The sequence below is a fragment of the Daphnia carinata genome, chromosome 10, assembly GCF_022539665.2.
Source record: "Daphnia carinata strain CSIRO-1 chromosome 10, CSIRO_AGI_Dcar_HiC_V3, whole genome shotgun sequence".
Taxonomy (NCBI): Eukaryota; Metazoa; Arthropoda; class Branchiopoda; order Diplostraca; family Daphniidae; genus Daphnia; species Daphnia carinata.
In genome coordinates, this window is record NC_081340.1 from 2303556 (window position 1) to 2322930 (window position 19375).

At 42.6% G+C, this 19375-nt stretch overlaps 1 protein-coding gene across 3 annotated transcripts in view; it reads right to left on the bottom strand.

The window, feature by feature from the left end:
• The window catches only part of LOC130702069 (titin-like), an 80355-nt gene that overhangs the window by 17881 nt on the left and 43099 nt on the right, over nt 1-19375 (bottom strand). For all 3 annotated transcript variants that reach the window (XM_059497330.1, XM_059497331.1, XM_059497329.1), the window contains 8 exons: nt 13770-13844; nt 12790-12894; nt 12545-12727; nt 12316-12475; nt 12180-12237; nt 11734-12120; nt 10976-11665; nt 10479-10911 (listed from right to left, as the gene is read on the bottom strand). In XM_059497330.1, the coding sequence (XP_059353313.1) occupies nt 10479-10911; nt 10976-11665; nt 11734-12120; nt 12180-12237; nt 12316-12475; nt 12545-12727; nt 12790-12894; nt 13770-13844 (2091 nt within the window). The remainder of the gene's footprint in view (nt 1-10478; nt 10912-10975; nt 11666-11733; nt 12121-12179; nt 12238-12315; nt 12476-12544; nt 12728-12789; nt 12895-13769; nt 13845-19375) is intronic.

Sequence of the window (19375 nt, forward strand, 5' to 3'; positions counted from 1 at the left end):
AAGCTTCCGAAGGTACGGATGTTGTGTTCGATAGAATCTCACTTCTCCCTCCATCAACATTAGTCGTTGCTGGAGAATGTTTCCCTTGTAAGTCTATCCCTGTCTGAAACTGCTGATCTTGCAGATGTTTTTCTAATAACGTGCTGAATGACGATTCATTTTCTTCCGAAGAGCTTGCTAGAGGGAAATACATTTCCTGCGTATCCTTCGACTCTGAGCTTTTCAAAGCGGCGGTTGAGACAAGTGTCTTCTCTATTTTGATTGTTTTCTTCTGGGATTTCTTACGATCTCCTATGTCCACTAAAGACACATCAGAATCAGCAGGTGACTGTTTCTGTTCGGGCTTCGCTTCAGCTGATATAACGGATTCTACATTCGAAGTGGGAACGTCTAATTCTACTGGAACTTCAGCCCTGATTATTTCTTTAGACTGTGGAATTTCGCCATCATCTGCTTTAAAAGGGATTTCGATATTTTCGTTAAATACAAAATTATTTTCGGATGATAAATCATCGTGTGAACTTTGCAAAACATCAATACCTTTAATTCTATCGTCCGCTAGTTTTTCAGTAAATTCTTGACGACAACCCACCTGATCTGGTTGAAACGTCAGAGTTATCGTTTCGTTTACGACCGGAGACGTGGAAACGGGTTCGTCACGTGTTTGCGTTGGTACAGGTTTCGTTGCTGTAAAAGTTGCATCAACTACTACATCGGTTTTATCCGATTCCTGAGCTATCGGCATTTCTTTTTCCGTCCTACTCACGTTGGGATGCAATTTTATCTCAAACTCAGCGTGGATTTCGGGTAAAACTTCGGGGTTCACGGGCACAGTTTGAAACTCGATGTCTTCTACTGGTAAAACCTTTTCGATTTGTTTTTGATCTTCCTTATTCGCGCCTGGAACTGTAAATTGAAGAGACGTCTCTATTTCTTTCAAATCGGGAATTACCTCTTCAGCTGAATAGCGCGTCTTCGGTGTCGCGATCGACGGTTTGAAGCAGAAACTAGCGGCAGCTTCCTCATCACTACCGCCTTCAGTTTCGATATCTTTTCCGAACCAATGCGCACTCTTTCCTATCGAGACGTAAATTTCAGGTTCCTCTATTTTTTCCTCCAATTGTACAGGAGCAATCCATTCATTTTCATCTTGATTTGGGTGTAATGGTGTGGGTATCAATAATTTTTCCAGCTCTGAAGGCTTTTCGTGGCCTTCTTTTCACCTGTGGTCCATGTTGTTTTCGATACGAAAATATCTTCGTCAATCGGAACCTCTGCAGTTCCTTCGATAACGACTTCTTGTTCGTATTCTTTTTCACCTGTTCTCCAGGTTGTAATTGACACGAAAGCGTCTTCCTCAATCGGAGATTCTATACCTTCTTCTGACTTAGCGATGTCTTTAGTAGGTTCTTTCAACTGAGATTTCTCTTCATTCACTTTTCCTTTTATATTTTTCTTCCGCCTAATCCCGGATTTTTGTGAGGTGTCGAAGACTCTGACTGGAGTGGCTGAGTCGTTGGTATCGGTATCTTTTGTTGAAACAATAGATTTCTCCATGTCTTCGCTCATAATGATATCTTTTTCTATCAAGTCAAGTTGAGCTTGTACTCCTTTAACTTCTGCTGTCGTACCATCTGGCATAATTGGCTCCTCGACCTTCTTCACATTTTCAGATGAATCCAGTTCTTGTGTAATTACTTTTGGGCCAAGGCGAAAGTCAACAGTATATTCAATGGCGTCCAACAGCTCATCCTCCGGCTCCATTGTCCCCCAATCTTCAGTTTTCGGAATGTCAACGGGTTTTTTAACGTTATGGCTGATTGTAAATGATACCGTTGACGCGTCTAATTCGGATTTTGGTGTTTCAACATATGCGATTTTCGGGAAAATAACGCTGAATTCATACTCCGCTTTGTCATTTTCTTTGTGAGAGCAACCATCTCCTTCTCTATCAGTTTCTTCAGGTAAGGTTAATTCGGCAGTTAGGCTTTGGTTTGGCAGATTCGGCTGTAAATCGATCGAGTTTCGATGGCGTTGGGTAAGTTGATCAGCTTCTGCCGTTACGATCAGCGTAATATTTGAATTATCTGGTTCAATTTTTTCGGATATTTCCTTTTGCACAACCTCTGCTTTCGCGGGTGATATTTCTATTCTTTTTGGTTGTCTCTCGGTCGCTGCAGCTGTATCGATTTCTAATGGACTACTAAGCTGGGAAACCTCAGTTGTTTCTACTTCCTCTGCATTCTTTCTCTCTTGTGAAATCGGTTGACCCAGAGCGGTTGTTTCTAATTTAGGTAATACCTTCTTCTTCCTCGGTCTTTTGGGAGAGGTGAGAACCAACGGTACCATAAATGCGTCTAGCTCGTCACCTTGGACAGGAAGTGGTGTTTCACATTTTTCCTCTTCTTGTGAAATGAGGGGCTGATCTTCCTTGTTCTTTACAATTATATCTTTCAATTCCTCCACAGAAGATTGGAGATCGGAAGTTACAGTATCAACAGGTAACGATTCCGTTTCTTGGTCTGTTTCAGTTGACTGTTTGTCTCCATCACGAACTGGTAGATTTATAAATTTCTTCTTCTTCTTGATTTTCCTGCCAACTTGAGCTTCTCCAGCCTGGCTTTCTTCTGTTCCTGTAGTCTTCGTAATAACCTCGGGATGGTCTTCTGATGAAGGCGTTGGTTCAAATGTCAATGCCTTAGGTTCAACAGTTTCTGTCCAATCTCCGGTGATATGTGTTGGCTCAAAATCTATTTGAGTTTTAGAGCTTTCTGCCACAATGTCTTTGTCGGTTTGAGGTGACTCTACATGGGCCGGAATGTACGCATCTGGTTGGCTATCTGACTGCAGCCTGAATTCCGATTTGAATTCCAGTTGGACAGGTACCTCATGGTGTTCTTTAAAAGGCTCAGGTTCCCTAGTTATCAACGTAGATTCCATAATAACGGTCTGGGAAACACTTTCTTTAAGTACTACATCTATCGGTTCGTTTTGGACTTCACCGACATCCGAAGGCTGTAAACGTTGTTCTGAGGATAACGCAGTATCCGAGGCTATTGATTGTTCTTTTTCATCTTCAAGTTGAAATTCGCTAGGAATCACAGCAGGAATGTCGTCTATTTCAGGAGCTTGTTTAGTACGAGAATCTCTTCTTTTAGATTTGATTTCTACAGAAATACCTTTTGCTGTTTCCTTTTGCAATTCAGCAGAATCCGAGAGCGAAAGTTTTACAACGAAGGGAAAAAACGGAACTTTCTTTTCATCTTTTGACTTTTCTAGTTTGGTTTCCGATCGGTGAGTTTCTTCTTCCAAACCGAGATTTGTTGTTTCTGTTAATTGTGTCTTACTGACTTGGGTTTCAGACTGTTTTACAGGAGATTCTAATTGCTCCACCTGTAAAGACGTTGTTTCTTTAGGACTGCCGGATGGCTTCTTGTCCAACATTTCAGCCTTAACGATTTCCTTTTTATGCTTAAGATCAATGTCTTCCAACGTATACAATTCTGTCGTCACAGTCGCAGTGTCTAGCTGAGTAGCTGGTGCCAGTTCAGATTTCAATACCAGAGGCTCAGTTGTTTCGATCTGTTGAACTAGGATTGATTCAGGTGCAAAACAGATACCTGTCTTTTTAATTTTCCGTTTCTTTTTTAACTTGACTTCCTTGTCAGCATCTTGGGCCCTAGTTACAGTTTCCATTGGCACTTCAGTAAGTTCTTCTGACTGGGAAGGAAACACGAGTTCAGATTTAAATTCTGGTGCCTTTGGTATTTCAGGCTGCTCAGGTTTAACAGTTACAGGTGCCAAACTTGCCTCAACCTTTACTTTAGGTTTCTTCTTGGCACTAACATCTTTTACATCTGTGACTTGAGCACTTGGCAATGGAGTCGTTACGGCCAAAGGCGTGTCTAGCTCTGTTTTTGCTGGAAACTTCAATTCAGTTTTCAATTCCAACGACTGCGAGCATTCAAATTGTTCAACTGCGATGGAGTTCGGTTTTTTCTCTTCAATGACCTCTTTCACAACTTCTTGAATCACTTGAACCAATTCAGTTTTCACAGGCTGTAAAGGCAAATTCACTTCAGATTTCAATTCCTCAGAGTTTTCAGGGGGATTAGCGATGACAACTTCGGATACCAAACGCACAACTGGAGTCACTTCAATAGTTTCTAGCATTCTTGCCGTAAGCTTTTCTATTTCGGCGGGTAACGCCAGCTCAACGTTTTCAGGTTGCATGTTGATGGAAACTTCGGGCGCCATATTGCTTTTGGATTTTGCCTTGACCTTTTTCCCACGAATGTCTTTCTTAGACGGTTCGAGTTCTCGTGATGCCGACACTGGCGTTGAGTCTGAAGGTTCTTGTTGTTGGGTGCCAGTTGGCAATGTCAAATCAGTTTGTACGTTCAAAGGCTTCGTTGTTTCAGATTTCTCCTCGACGTTCGCTTCTGACAAAAAGCTGATATTTGTTTTGACAATTCTTGGTTTATTATCTATTTCAACGTCTTTTTCAAACCTTGGTGCCATTTCAATAGATTCTGGTATGCTCGACGTAGGTGTTTCAGGTTTAGACGGTAATGTTACCTCAGATTTGAAGTCTGGTGCCTGAGCAGCTTCATGGTGTACGTCGGTAACAGACTTAGATGTGATATCGATGTCTGTCGGTTTATCTCTTGGTTTTATTTCGATTTCTAGCTCAACTTCTCTGATTTTTACATCTTCAACCTTTTTTAATGATTCTGGCATGACTGATGTTTTTACTTGGGAATCAATAGGGAGAGTCAGATCAGACGTAAATTTCAATTGCTCAGCTGTGCTGGGTTGCTCAACCGACTCAGGGGCTAAACTGATTTTCGTTTTTTTAAGGTTTAGTTTCTTTTTGCTTTCAAACCCTGGGACAACATGTTGGACTACATCAACCGATGGAACCAGAGAAGGTTCTGTCGGTTGGATATCCGCTGGTAAAGTCAGCTCAGTTTTAAATTCTGACTCGATTTTACACTGTTGAACTGCGATGAAGGGCGAATCCACACTGATTTCTGTCGTTCTTTGATTCTTCTCTTCCACAACGTTGTCAATTTTACATATGATGTCTGATGACTGTTGTGCCAAAACAGATTCTGGTGATTCCAATGCCTCGACAATTTCCAATTGTACCAACTGTTTTGTTGTTATTTTTTTAATTTTTTTCTTTTTATCAACGAGGTCGTGAGATGTCGTTGGTTTTTCATCTGGAGTGGATGCTGAAATTTGGTGGGTTTGGGTTTCAACACTGGAGGGCTGAACAACATCTGTTTTGACACTAAGAATTTCAATTTTGTTATCAGAAGTTGGACTAAACGATTCTTGACTCTGAGTAAGTAATCCTTCAATTTTTTGCAATTCCGTATCTTCCATCAGTTCACTTGACAATATCTCCGCAAGTGCTTCGATGTCATGTTGTTGGGAATGCGTTTCTTCTGGGCCTTCTGTAACTGGTTCTTTACCAAGGGATTTGGTAAAATGGCTTTTCTTTTTCAATTTAATTACGTCGTGAGATGATGCCAATTCTGCCTGATCTTCAGAACGGCGATCTTGTACGATTGATTCCAGTTTCATTGCCGAAACGTCTTCCGAACTAACATCTTTGTCTTGTGGTGGAGCCCCTTGCCTTCTGACTGGCTTTAAAGTGACTTTTTCCACTTGAAATGATGTCAGTTCCCGTTTTGGAAGAGACTTGGCTTTCTTTAGCGATTTGCTAGTTTCGGGTGTAACTTCATCTGTTTCAGTGGCTTCTAATTGGATGGGTTCCTGACTCCTCAGTGGAACTTCTTGCTCAGACGGATGGCCGATTACAGCACTAGCAGAAGGTGAGAGTTCGGTCGGCTCAGTTGGCCATGTTGGCTCGATAGTCATTCCGATCGTTTCATGTGGTAAATCATCTGATTCCGTCTGACGAATAATAACTATAGTGTTCGTTTTGTCCTCTGATGGCACCTCTATTGCTGCCACTGGTTCTGTCGCAATACTTTTCTTCTTTTTCATTTTTCGTTCCTTTTTAAGCTCAATTGTTTCAACCACATCGCCAATCACCGAGTCCATCACCGAAGGAATAGACCCTAACTGGATTTCTGAGGATACCGTTTGTTCAGATTTAAATTCGGAAGTTTCTCCTGCGTCTGGCTGTTGAAGAATGACATCACATTGAGAAGATAAATCCGTCTGGGGTTTTGCTTTTTGCTTCGGTTCAATTAAACAAGGTAATGCTTCAATGACATGTGCATCAGTTGATTTACTTTCTAAAACGTCTTCCAGTTCTAGGGTACTCGCTGAAGGGATAGATTGTTCATTGGATACTGAAACTGCACTCACATCGACGGGTATACTTTTTGTTTTGACAAGCCTTTTAATCTTCAATTGTTCTTCCGTTCGGTATGTTTCACTCACAGGTTCCAGGGAGGATCCGGAATCAGTGTCACTTCCTTTTTCACTAATCCATTTGTCACTGCTCACAATCAACTTTCTTTGTTTTGATCGTTTTTTAATGATGTCTTTTTCCTCTCCTTTTTCAGCTTCGTCGACCAACTTCTCTTCAGTTTTTTCCAGTTCATGGAATTCGGTTACAAACGTTTCTTGAGGAACAGAAGCTGGCGCTTTTTTCATGGTCGAAACCACAAAAACGGTTTGCATTTCCGTTTCGTGTCCATGATCGGAACTTTCATGGTCCGAAGAAGACGTTGTATCGGGATATTTCTTCTTACTGCTCGATCTGGTACGAATTTTTCGACGACTAGTTTGTTTCAAAGCAATTGTTACACCTTCCTTTTCAGTTGGACTGGATTCCAGTGCAACATCCATCGAAGACTTCTCTGGAACTTGCTTTGGTTTCACGACAGCCTCGAAAGTTGTTTTGACAGTGTCATCTTCGTAAATGGAACTTTCTTTATCAGACGCAGAACTCAGTTGAACATCAATTCTTTCTTCAATAGTCATCTTTTTCATGCCAGTTCGCACCTTTGAACGATCAATCCTTTTTGGAGTGAGCTCAACCACTTGATTCATTGTTTCTTCTGGAATTTCAGGTATTGTGGAATCAATAGATATCGGCTCCTCGTCTCCAGAAAGTGAAATCTCTTCTAGAGAGTCTGTTGGTGAGGACGTTTCTTGTGGTACTTGTACACTCGTTTTGTAGATTCCAGGACCTTTTCTCTGACGTGAGGATCGTTCTAATTCTACTCGTCCTTTCTCTTTTTCAGCGGGATTAGTTTGCATAATCTCCATTGTCGTAATTCCAGAAGGTGTTGGAATATCAAGTGCAACTTTATGTTCTGGAATGGGTACGTTTTCCAAAGAATCGGAGGGCACAAGTGCAGATTCTTTCGATATTTCCAAATCAAAATGAGATTCACCACTCTTGTGAGATAACTTTGAATCCTCATCGCATTGATCCTTTAACTCAATCATTTGTTTTGTAGATTCAATTGTCTGTGAAACGGTGCTCTCCATCGAGGTTTCCTCAACCGATTCCGGCGTATCTGGTGCCATATATTTAATCAATTCGGGTAGTTCTGATGATTCACTGACCCTTTTCAATTTAGGCGTCAACCGGATGGTAGCCTGGGACGTCTGAACTTCTCGGATAGGGGACGTCTCTTCCGTCACCAAAACGGGATTGTCCGTGCAAACGATAATGGAGGTACGTCGGTGAGCTTCATCTGGGGGAACGACTTCTACGCTACTGACGTCGTATTCACCTACGATATCTTGCGATTCTTGCCCGACGAGAGGCTGAACGATCCACGGAAATTGTTCCACTATCGCTGTTGATTGGCCGGGGATGACGTTTTCATCGCTCACTTTGTTGCACCTGATTGGCACGGGAATTTCGTCTGGATACGTCGTCTCCATTTCTTCAATGCTGACGTTCGTTCGACTTGGCGCGTCCGGCGAAATTACAAACACACCCGGATGATCCTCTAACTGAATAGGAATGAATCGCTCTTTTGGAACATCAGGCAATTTCTGTTCTTCATCCGGAAGGGAAATGATGGGAATGCTTTCTTCAACGTTACTTGACGTCGGAGACACTTCGCTTTCCAACATTTCGCTGATCCGCAAATCAGACAATTGTTTGGTCAACGGAAGAGGCGTAAAACTATCCTTATCGGATGTTTTGATTTCACGAACGACTTTACTCTGCCCACCACGTTTCAATACGGTGACTGTTTCCTCTACGGAACGACCTTCTACTTGAACTCTAACCTGACTACTGCGGATTTCAAATGAAATGGGCCGCTCGATTGTAGCGCCTACTGGTGTTGGAAGGTTTACCACGATATCGGGAGTGTCTTCTTCGATTCGAGCATTCGTATCGACAAGTGGCCTAACGACCTGAGATATCGATCTCAAATTACCTACATTTAACGAAGAGATATCATCCGGTTGATTGGATGACTCGGGTCTAACATCTGCCAATTCGGGTAAAAGAGTTGGGTAAAAGGTTAAATGGGATGTGTGATCGTCTGTATCCGATGGACGAGGAAGCAAATCGTGTGTTGTTGTCGCACTGACTTGTGTTGGTGTCGTGAAGAAAAGTGTCGTGTTGCGTGTATCCGGTACAGGAGATTCTAAAAGAAATTGACATGTCGAATACCACATCAACGATCGCATCTACGAATAGCTCTGCAAAATTCAGATCATTTCCCAGCAAAGTATGTACAAAAAAAAAAATGCCCAAACTGAAAAGTTGAAAAAAGAAAAGCGAATATGGATGTGAAATGAAATAGTATCCAAGCTTTCATTCTTACGTTATGATTGGAATGCATATCGTTGGCTCGAACCCTTGTTTGTGATGTAGCGTGTTATCCGTAAAACGGATTCTGATGTTTTTTTGTTTCTTTTGTTTCGTGTCATGCCGTGTTAAGTGTGTGCATTTTTTGGAACCGAATAAAAATTGGCTCTGTTGCTAATTGAGCAAATAATGTCAAGCAAAAATTGGTCGTTTCTGGGCCAGGATGAAGAGGAAACAAAAATTTTAAAAAGTTGGATTCTTGGCTGAGGCGGAAGACAGGAGCGATGTAACAAAATTTGTAAATGAAAAAAAAAATAAAAATATGTAAATGTCATTCTTGTTGTTTAAGGAAACTAAAAATTCGTTTAAGGGAATGTCTTGGCTTTGGTTTAAGAAAATAAAAGAAAATGAACGTAGACTTACGACTAGACATATAAATTACATCTAAACTTACCCCAAATGTTAAAGGTGAGAAAAAGAAGCCAGTGAGCGTGACACAAATAAAAAATGAAATAAAAATAAAAAAAACCAAATGATAGAAGAACCAAAAAAAAATGGTGGCTGTTATGCGAAAAACCGCAAGATGAGCGCAGTGATGTTTAAGAGAGAGGCCGATGTCATTGTAAGTTCACACGTGTGTGAAAAGCCACATGTGGTGTGTGCAATAAAATAGTGGCAATTTGAAGAAAAAATGTGATTTGTGTGTGTAAGACAAGTGTCGTGAAAAGTTAAAGTGTTTTGATTTCTTTTTTAAAATCACCAGCGAAAACGTTTCGTTGAAAGTTAGACCGCATACCGTAACACATTCGAATTTGTACATATAGGAATCGTGCGCACTGTTACAAGAGAAGTCTCAGTATTTTTTAGAAAATCAAAGGAATTCAAGAAAATAGGACGGATTTTGATCACAGACAAATTGTTACTTTCTAGTGAAACTTCTCTGGTAACGAGTAATTGACATCGATGTCCTAAACACATACCATGTTGATGTAGTTGAAACAACCCAGAAGAAGAAGCGGATTAAGAGGAAGCGTCGAAAGTTAAGATGTTTTGCTGCATCAGCGTTATTTTTTGTTTGTTTTGTTTTGTTTCGAGCACTTTTTTGCAGCATTAGAACATTAGCAGAGAATATTATCAAAAGTTAACAAGAGTCAATAGTTGCGAAAGCACTTTCCAGCCACAGGGTCCACCAAGTCTTGCAATTTGGTACCGACTGTTTTTGTTTGGCATAGATCAATAGGCGGAAACATTGTTTAGCAAAAGGAAGAGAGAAGGATTGAAGACCAACTCCTCAGAATAGGTCATGCCCAAGCAGAAGATTTTGAGATTTTATTTTGTTTTGTTTTGTTTATAGCTGAAAGCGATTTTTTGTTTTGGTTTAAAGTAGAGAAGACTCCTTTGAGAGAAAAGTGGTTATCACTTCACACACACTTGCTTGGTTATTTAGCGTTTCAGACTTTCATTTTCAGTTTTGTTGTAGAAGTCGATGCCGAAGATTCATTCATTGCCGTGTTAACCAAAATTACGTAAAACTTAAAATTAAAAGAAGTTGAAGAAGAAAAAAAAAATCCAATCCAACATAAAAAATGGCTGCTCAAAGTGAATTAATAAACCCAACATGCACATAGTTTCTTAAACGAAAAAAATAATAATCTACTTGATTAAAACTAAGAGCGAGTCATATTCTAATAAACAAGTGAATCGGGGGACTTACCATCTGGTAGCACCTCAACAACAGCTGTGGATAACGGTTCAACAGTAGACTCGACAGATGTCGCCATCTCGGGGATTTCAATCTTCAATCCCAGCGTTGGCTCTTCGATGATGGTTTGCGACACGATGGCTGTCTGACCCAAGCGTTCCATGATCTGGATCAAGGGCCATTGGTTCTCGGGCAATTGCAAAGCAGGTAGTTCTCCAGCTTTGACGATAGTTAACATCTCCTCGCACGAGATACCCTCGTGAAGCAGAGTAGAAACACTGGCCATTTCTGGAACTGGTTGAGCATTCAGACCGAATTCTTCCGGACGTGTGGCCATTTCAACAATGTCTTTGATGTCAGCTTTTTTGGTCTTGACAGCTTTAAGCACTGCCTTCAAACCAATCACTTCCTCGGGAACTAATTTCGCTGCTTCTTTCACGATAATCTGAAAAAAAAAAGACAATCGATTAAAACGGTCATTTCTTTGGTCTCAATTTGAATGGATTTACCTCACGAGTGATGGCCCTGGATCCGTGATCTTCCACGATGCGAACCAGAGCCTTTTGGGTCTCTGGAGCCGTCAACATGGGTAGATTTCCGGTCGAGCCCAAAGTGACGATCTGGTCGACATTGACACCCGATTTCAGCATGGTATCAACCTTGAGGAACTCTTGGAAGGGAGCGCTTTCCTGCTGGAACTCTTGGGCCCTGTCCAGAGTGGCCATTTCGCTGACGTTGACCGATTCCTGGACGGCAATGTCGATCAAGGCCCGCAATCCAATCGATTGGTTTGTTATGAATTTGTCCAGTCTTTCTTCCACTGTTTGCGGAATTTCGTTGATCACAGCCGGAAGATTGAGGGCCGGTTCTTCGACGATGACTTGAGAGATGATGGCCGTCTGTCCGAGTTTCTCCATGATCTGGACGAGCGGCCATTGATTCTCGGGGAGATTGAGGGCCGGCAGTTCTCCGGCTTTGACGATGGTCAACATCTCTTCGCAAGAGATGCCCTCGTTCAACAAAGTCGAGACTGTGGCCATCTCCGGCACCGGCGGCGCTCCCAAATTGAACTCTTCCGGATGCGTTGCCATGACGACAATGTCTTCGATATTGGCGCTCTTGGTCTCGATGGCCTTGAGGACGGCTTTCATACCAATTGGCTCTTCGGGAGCCAATTTAGCGGCCTCTCTCACGATTTCCTAGAATCAAAACTTTAAAATCGTCTTTCCTTTTATTTTTTTTTAACTTGTAAAAAACAGTAGCTGACCTGAAGAACGACGGCTTTGAAACCTTGATCTTCTACCAGACGGACTAGAGCTTTTTGGGTCTCGGGAGCTGTCAGAGTTGGAAGATTGCCAATGGAACCTAACGTGACGATTTGATCGACTGCTATGCCTGATTTCAGCATCGTTTCAATCTTTAGAAATTCTTCGAAAGGTGCCTGATCTGGGCTGAATTCGTTCGCCTTGTCTTGTGTAACCACTTCGGTTACGTTCAATGATTTACGTTCGGTCATTTCTAGCAAAGCTTTCAGGCCGATCGCTTGATTCTCCACGAATTTATTGAGACTTTCCTCAACCATAGCCTCTTTTTGGATTTTGGCTTTGCTGACTTTGACCTCTGGCTTTGGTTGAAGTTCAGCTTCGATTTTGGCCTTTTGAATACGAGGTATAGTTTAATACGTTCACTTACGAAATCTTTGGTTCAACGTACCTGTTTGGCTTCTTCAATGGCTGCCAGTTTCTTAGCTTCTTCAGCTTTGGCGGCCTCCCTGTTCCACGTCAAAAACATTTCATTAGGACCATCAATGAACTGGGTAAATTAGAATTAACAACAACAGAAAACTGACTTTTCTTGCAAGGCTTGTTTGAGGTATTCCTCTTTAGTGACCTTAGAACCCTTTTCTTTCTTCTTCTTTTTGTCCTCCTTCTCTTTCTCTTGGCGTTTCTTTTCTTCAATCACTTTGTTCTTCTTGGCAAGCCAAATCTCTCTGGCCTCGCCAGTCAACTCTATATTATATCAAACCAAGTTTTAAAGATTTAACCTTTCCCCTTTTTTTAAATCTAAACAATTCTCACCGTGAACGTGAAGACGGGCTTTAGTGACGTGAGCTCCGCAAGTGCTAGTCGCTTTGCACATGTACTCGCCTTCCATGTCCTGATCGACTTCGAGGATCGTGCAGGATGTCGTATTGTCCTTGATGCGAATTTTGATGTTCGGATTGGGGTTCATCAGTTTGTTGTTATAATACCAACAGATATCTATTTCAAAATTGTGTTAGTTCTTAGTGAAACGGAGTGGTTTAATCAATTGTTAATGTTACCAGGTTTCGGGTTTCCGGCATAGAAACACTCGAACTTGGCCTCTTCACCTTCTTGAACACGAGCATCGATAATTTCGGTCGTGAACTGCGGAGGTTGTTGCGATTCTGCAAAATGTCGGTCACAACAATGTCATTGAAAGAACTTAAGAATCTCGTGCGGGGAGGTTAGTGTTAATTTCAAAATTTTAAAAAATATAATCGTGCAGGCATGCGACATATAATATTAAAAAATTCGATTGTATTCACACTATGTACAAAAAAGGTAACGTGCATGGGTTAGGAAATGTCGTACATGGTTTCCAGCATGAGAAACTCTTTCAAGTCTTCCATGCTGGCCGCCGAAATGAGGTCGGTCATGGACGTTTTCAAACTCTGAGCTTTTTCAAGCGCTTGAGCGCTTTCCGAAGTGGGCGTTTCGCCATTTTCTTGGATCGGTGATAACATGGTGGAGAAATTCAGCGTGCGGGGTACCTCCAAACGTGGCATGTCAATATCTTCACGGCGGGGGGTCTGATGAGCGGCTTCATCTTCATCCTCGTCCTCGCTTCCGTCAGCGTAGTTGTCTGTGCTAGTATCGGATTCATCGTCGCTAGATGGCGTTGGCGTTTTGTTATCATCCTCTACGGGACCTCCGATAGCCTCAATGGCCGCTGTAATCGATTGTCTGTGCGATTGCAGGTAGCCGGACAAGACAGACTGGGCGAAAATGGACGCCGATGCTACGCCCAGCTCGTTTCTATACACGGGGACATGCGGGATTAGTGTGTCGTAGTCACTCGGTTTCAAATTATTCAAGCTGGGTCGGCGACTTGAACCGCAATCGGAGATGAAGACGGAATCGCTGCCCGTCGACACGTCGCCCATCGAATGGCATTTGCTAATCAGTTCATGCATGGTGGTGCTATCTATCGACATGCTTCGCTCTGAATCGGAGCCGATGTTATTAAGCCGAATCCTCGGTACTGGGAGCGATGAGTTACCTAACATCTGCGCGCGGACAATCTCCATCCGTGTGACCCATTCCGGTTTCCGGTAGGTGGGCGTGTCCTTGTATTCTGTGCAACAGGTAGAAAAATAAAAATTGTCAAAGAAAAGAAAAAAGGATTAGAATGTGATGAAAACTGGATGTCAGGTATCAAAATAAAAGGCTTGTTAGAATGCAAATGATGAAGCAACAAGGTTAGCAATTAGACAATCATCATATGAACAAAAATAATAAAAAGCCGTTGAATCTCCCGATAAACAAAAGAAAAAATCACCTGCAAAATGTTGGAAAAGAAATGAAAAAGCTTTTTATGCATTAGTCCCGTGTACCAAAAAAAAATATATATAAAAGCGCAGTATCATTTAAAAAAAAAAAAATAAAGAGGATAAAAATCAGCATGTAAACATTGTAGAAGCGCGTGTTTCATTAAATCTAGAGATTGTGTGTTTGTTGCGTGTGTGTGTTGCAGGGTAGGGAATGAAAGGATGAGGAAAGAATTACTTGAAGCTGCAAAAAAAAAAAAAGTGGGAAAAAAAACCAAAGAATAATTGATTAGATTCATTAATTAATTTCAGTTGCATAAATCATCATTCACCGGAGCTCAAAAAAAATTAAATTTGCAATGAAAATCAAATATTAAATTATGTATAGCTATGTATATAAGCGATATAGAATTGAAAATGAAAACGGCAAAACTGACCGGTGACGTTGAGATGGGTGATGGTGGTGACGACGCCCTTGTCGTTGTGAGCTTCGCACATGAGCTCGCCCACATCATCGGGGAAGACTTCGCTCAGCGTCAGAATAGACGTCCCGTCCTCCAGGTGATCGATGCCGAAATCTTTGGACGGCTGAATTTCTTTGCCGTTCAAATACCAAAACACGGAGGACCTCGGATAACTCTCCACTTTGACTTCGAACCTGTTCATTTTTCGAATTCAATTTAAAACGTTTCTCTAATTAAAAATCATTGATGGTACCTAGCCTGATGACCATCTTTAACATCGACTTGTTGCGGTAACGGTACGATAAAGCGAGGGGCTGCTCCGGCATCTTGGACAAGTTCTTCATCTTTCGATGGTTGCGATTGGAATTTGAATTTCTTGTCAGTTTTAGTTTTGACGACTTTCTTAGTCACAGGTTTATCGCTTAGCAAATCGTCCTCTGAGCCACTAGGACCCGTCAAATCCTCCCACGTTCCGACGGAAGGGCCAGCCGTGATGGAAGCGCTTTCCGAATCAGGTATATATTCGTATCCTAATTTTTTGTTCAATGACTCAATGTTAGAAATAATTTCGAAATCTTATTATCTTAAATGACGTACTTTCCACGTGAAGTGTAGTCGAGGTTGTTATCTGGCCAGCACGGTTGACGGCCTTGCATTCGTACACTCCGGCATCTTCTGGGAAGACCTCAGCCAATCGTAAAACAGCCTCTCCTTGAGGTGATAATGACATCATGACGCCATTATGTTCACGAACAGGCTGGCCATTGTGGTACCATTTGATACGTGGCATCGGTGTCCCACTGACCTGTTCCACGTTGAAAAAACAAATGTTTTAAATGAATTCGTTTAGTTTTCAAAAATAAATTAAAGTCTATACTTGACATGTGAGGTGGACTTCTTCCCCATCCATAACCTTCATTTGGGGAAGTTCTTTGACGATCACTGGCGGAGTGAATTCTTCCGCAAGCAATTGCCTTTCTACCGTCAACGTGGCCGTCGATGCCACTGTTCCGGCAGCATTTTCAGCCTTGACCGTGTAGATGCCGCTGTTTTCGACGAACGATTCCGGTATGAACAACGTCGATCGGTTGTTCTTCGTGCTGATTTGCATAGCTTCCGTGCTCTGAATAACAACACCGTGTTGCTTCCAGCTAAACACACATTCGGGTACTGATTCCACTTCGACATCCATCACAATGGCTTCGCTCTCTGGAACGATTTGAGGTCGAAGAGCTTTGCGGAATTTCGGCGGTTGCTGGGCAGCGACGACGGCGTCGTCTTGGATTTGGATGGAAGCCGACGTCCTGGCCTCTCCGCCTTCGTTCATGGCCCTGGCCTCGTATTTGCCGGCGCTGTCGGCGTCGCAGCGGACGATGACCAGCGTCGACTCGTTCTTGAATGTCGTCACCAGTCGGTTTTCCGTCTGCTGGATCTCTCGGCCGTTGTGGTACCATTTGAGTTCCGGCGTCGGGTAACCGTCGAAGCGCACCGTCATCACTTTACGGCTACCCGTTTCCACAATGTCCGGCTCCAGCGGTTGAGCGATAACAGGAGCTCTAACTAATTCTTGATGACTAACGACTATCATGTCACCTAAATAATAAAACATTTTTTTTTTTCATTTCTTTTTCTTTTGTGAATTAAACTTTGAATTAATTAATAACTCACCAACGGTGAGAGGAGCTTCACATTCCACCGTTCCATGAGCGTTGGTTGCCCGGCATCTGTAGACGCCTTCATCGTCCGGGAAGACTTCGGCGATGGTCAAACTGGCCGTGCCGGTCGTCGGCTCGAAAACCGGTTTGAAATCCCTGGACGTTTTGATTTCGCGCTGGCCGCAGTACCACGTGATCTGCGGGATGGGCTTGCCCGTCAGCGTGCAGATCAATTTCGTCGGCTCGCCGTCCGACGCCCGGATGGGACTCAGAGGCAAGACGAAGCGCGGGGCTTCACCTCCTTCGCCTTTCGCTGTTTTGGACAAAAAAGAAAAATGGGTATTTTAATATTAGCCGAATAATTCATTTTCAAAATGGAAATAAGGCAACGGTAACGTCATGAATCTTTGCTTCGCGTGCCGCAACTTCGGGCGAAGCAATTAATAATGATTTAAACGACGGAAAGACACGCCATGTGTTTCAAACGAATTGCTTGGCGTCATAAATAGAATTGGGATTGAGCATTTTCGTGGAAATGAAGAGAGGCACATGTAAGGTAGTAGCTAAAAACGTTAGTTAGGCAACTGTGTTCCTTGGCTTTTTAAATATAGCCCATGAAGAACAAAGGAATACCCGACGAATGGCAATTAATTTCAGTTCTTTGACTTGGCGTAATTTGTTTGCGATCAAAGCCGGAGAAATGCCTTTTCTCTCATTTTTAATTGAAGAGCCAAAGATTCATTTTAAAAGACGTGCATGGACTTAGAAAAAAAGGGTTGCCGCACAGTACGACGGCGCTTTTTATCAATCCCTTTAAATGACGGACTCGTAACTTATCGAAACAAAGGAATTGATGGATTCCAAACATTTCTGGATCGATTCCAGCAAGCGAGGTAGGTTTGAAAAACAGGAAAGAATATGGCAAAGTCAACAGAAATAATCAATCCGAAGGTGTTGGCTTATGTCCTGCATTCCTTTAATTCGGTCCGACGGGGCCCGAATTGACGCATGCCGTTGCTATGCATCGGCCAGTGCCAACATCCGCCCAACAATGAGGCGCAAGCGCATACCACCTAACTATCTAATTCTCTTTCTGTGCAACATACAATAAAGATCTATCTATTTTTGTAATGTCACCCCTTTCATTTTTTCCTGTTTGTCTAGCTGTGAGCCGTCATCCTGCCAGAACGCCTACGCATCCCGCTAGTGGAACTGTTAACGACGCACATTACGACCAATAGGATATGCTAATTATTTTCTAAAATAAAGCATTCATATTTTTTGAGAAAGAGAGAATGGGTTAACTTACATGAGTAAAAGAACCAAGAGAACATGTTTCCTCACTGATGGTTACAGTAGAAACATTTCCCGTTCGAAATCACACGAAAGGTTGAAAACTCGAATCGATTTGCGCGCTTTTTAATAATTCGAATTGAATTTGAGGAATTAAGAGTAGATTGTTAAACTTTTGGGGAAAAAAAAGAAGGGGGTCGTCTGTATCGTGTGTCCACCCAGTGCAAAGGGAACCCAGACTTCGACTGAATTCGGAAGGGACGTCGGAACAGTTGGGAAAATGCAAAAGTTGGCATGGAACCCTCAGTTTTGGTCATGTGACCTGGCCCCGGAATGCACCACATCTGTTTTAAATTTAGATCGGACGACACTAGCTCTGCGCGGGTAGGCCGTTCGTTTTGCTGTCACGACACCGTCCTCCACAAAAGACTTATGCCAATGCTTTTTTTTTCTTCTGTCACATACTTTTATTCTTTTACCATTTCGTTGTTGACGGAAATCGTGAAACTAAATAGTTCAAGTTGTTTAAAAAAAAAGGAACTTTCGATACGATTGAACTCACTAATGAGTTTCCTCGAAAGGACAAAGACTGCTAACATATCTTCGGCTAGTTGTAAAGGCCTACTCAACAAACTTGGCATTTCCTAGGTCTAAACAAAAAATCTTAAGGAATTCAAAAGAATTTCATTAGGATTTTTTCTTACACTGCCAACAAATTACGTCAACTCAGAGGACATTGCGAGCCTTTTAAACTCAAAGGGCAAATCACACACTACACCCATGCTATTGTACAACATAAAAGAAAATAGACTAACCTTGTACGATGAAATTGGCAGAGGTAATTGCACTGCCGGCTTCGTTGACCGCACGACAGGTGTAGATTCCCGTGTCTTCTAGGACGACTTGGCTGATTTCCAAGACGGAGCTGGTCGGCTCCGTTGTGATGTCCAATCGATCAGCACTGGGCAGCAAAACACTTTCATTTCGGTACCAGGTGATTGTGGGCTGCGGCTCGCCTTGGAATTGGCAATGAAGCCGCACTTTCTTGCCCGTCCGGCTGCTCAGTGGTTGCAGCTTCTTGGTGAATGAGGGCGGTTGGGATTTCGGAGTCGAACTGATGGAAGCCTTCATTTTCGGCAGTCTCAGTTTTTCTTCCACGGTAGGAGATTGAACCAGTTCCGTTTTGTGCGAGGTTTTCGAGATTTTGGTCGTTGTGATGGTGACGGCCTGGTCCGTTACTATCTGTTGTTTCATTATCTGTTCTTCTATTTTACTTTGCGCTGGAACGTCCGGCCGTTTCAGTTGGACGCTAGTGGTGGTTGTTGTCAACGTTGTGGTCATTGGCTCATCAAGAACTGCTGTCATCGGTTTCAGTTCTTCTTGCTCAGTTTGCATCGGCACGAGTTCCAAAACATCAGGGATGTACTTCCTTTGAGTTCGTTTCAAACTAGCCGTGGTGGATGAAGTCTGATCATCTGCTGGAGCAGCTTCAGGAACTACAGTCACCAAGACGGGCTCCATCGCTGATTGGAGTGGCTTCTCTTCGATTGGTTGTTCCGCCGAAGGAAGACGAGGCTTTCTCCATGAAGGTGAGACGTCCATTTTCGCTTCTACAACGACAGGTAAATCTGGCTGAAGGTCTTTATCATCCGGAATTGATTGAATCTCAATTTCAGTTGTTTCTGTATGGTGTGTAGGTGTAAACGTTGGTGATGGACTCAATTCGAGTTGAGTTTTTGTAACTGGAACTTTGTCGGGCCGAGTTTGTAACTTGGAATCCGAAGTCAAGGTTACATTAGAAACTTCCTGCCGTGGAATCTTCTTTAACTTAATCGTTTCAGGCTCCGGTTCCTCCTGTTTAGGCTTCTGAGGTGTACGCTTCAGTACAACCTGTTGGGGAATTTGCACTTGTTCCGGCTGTTGGGG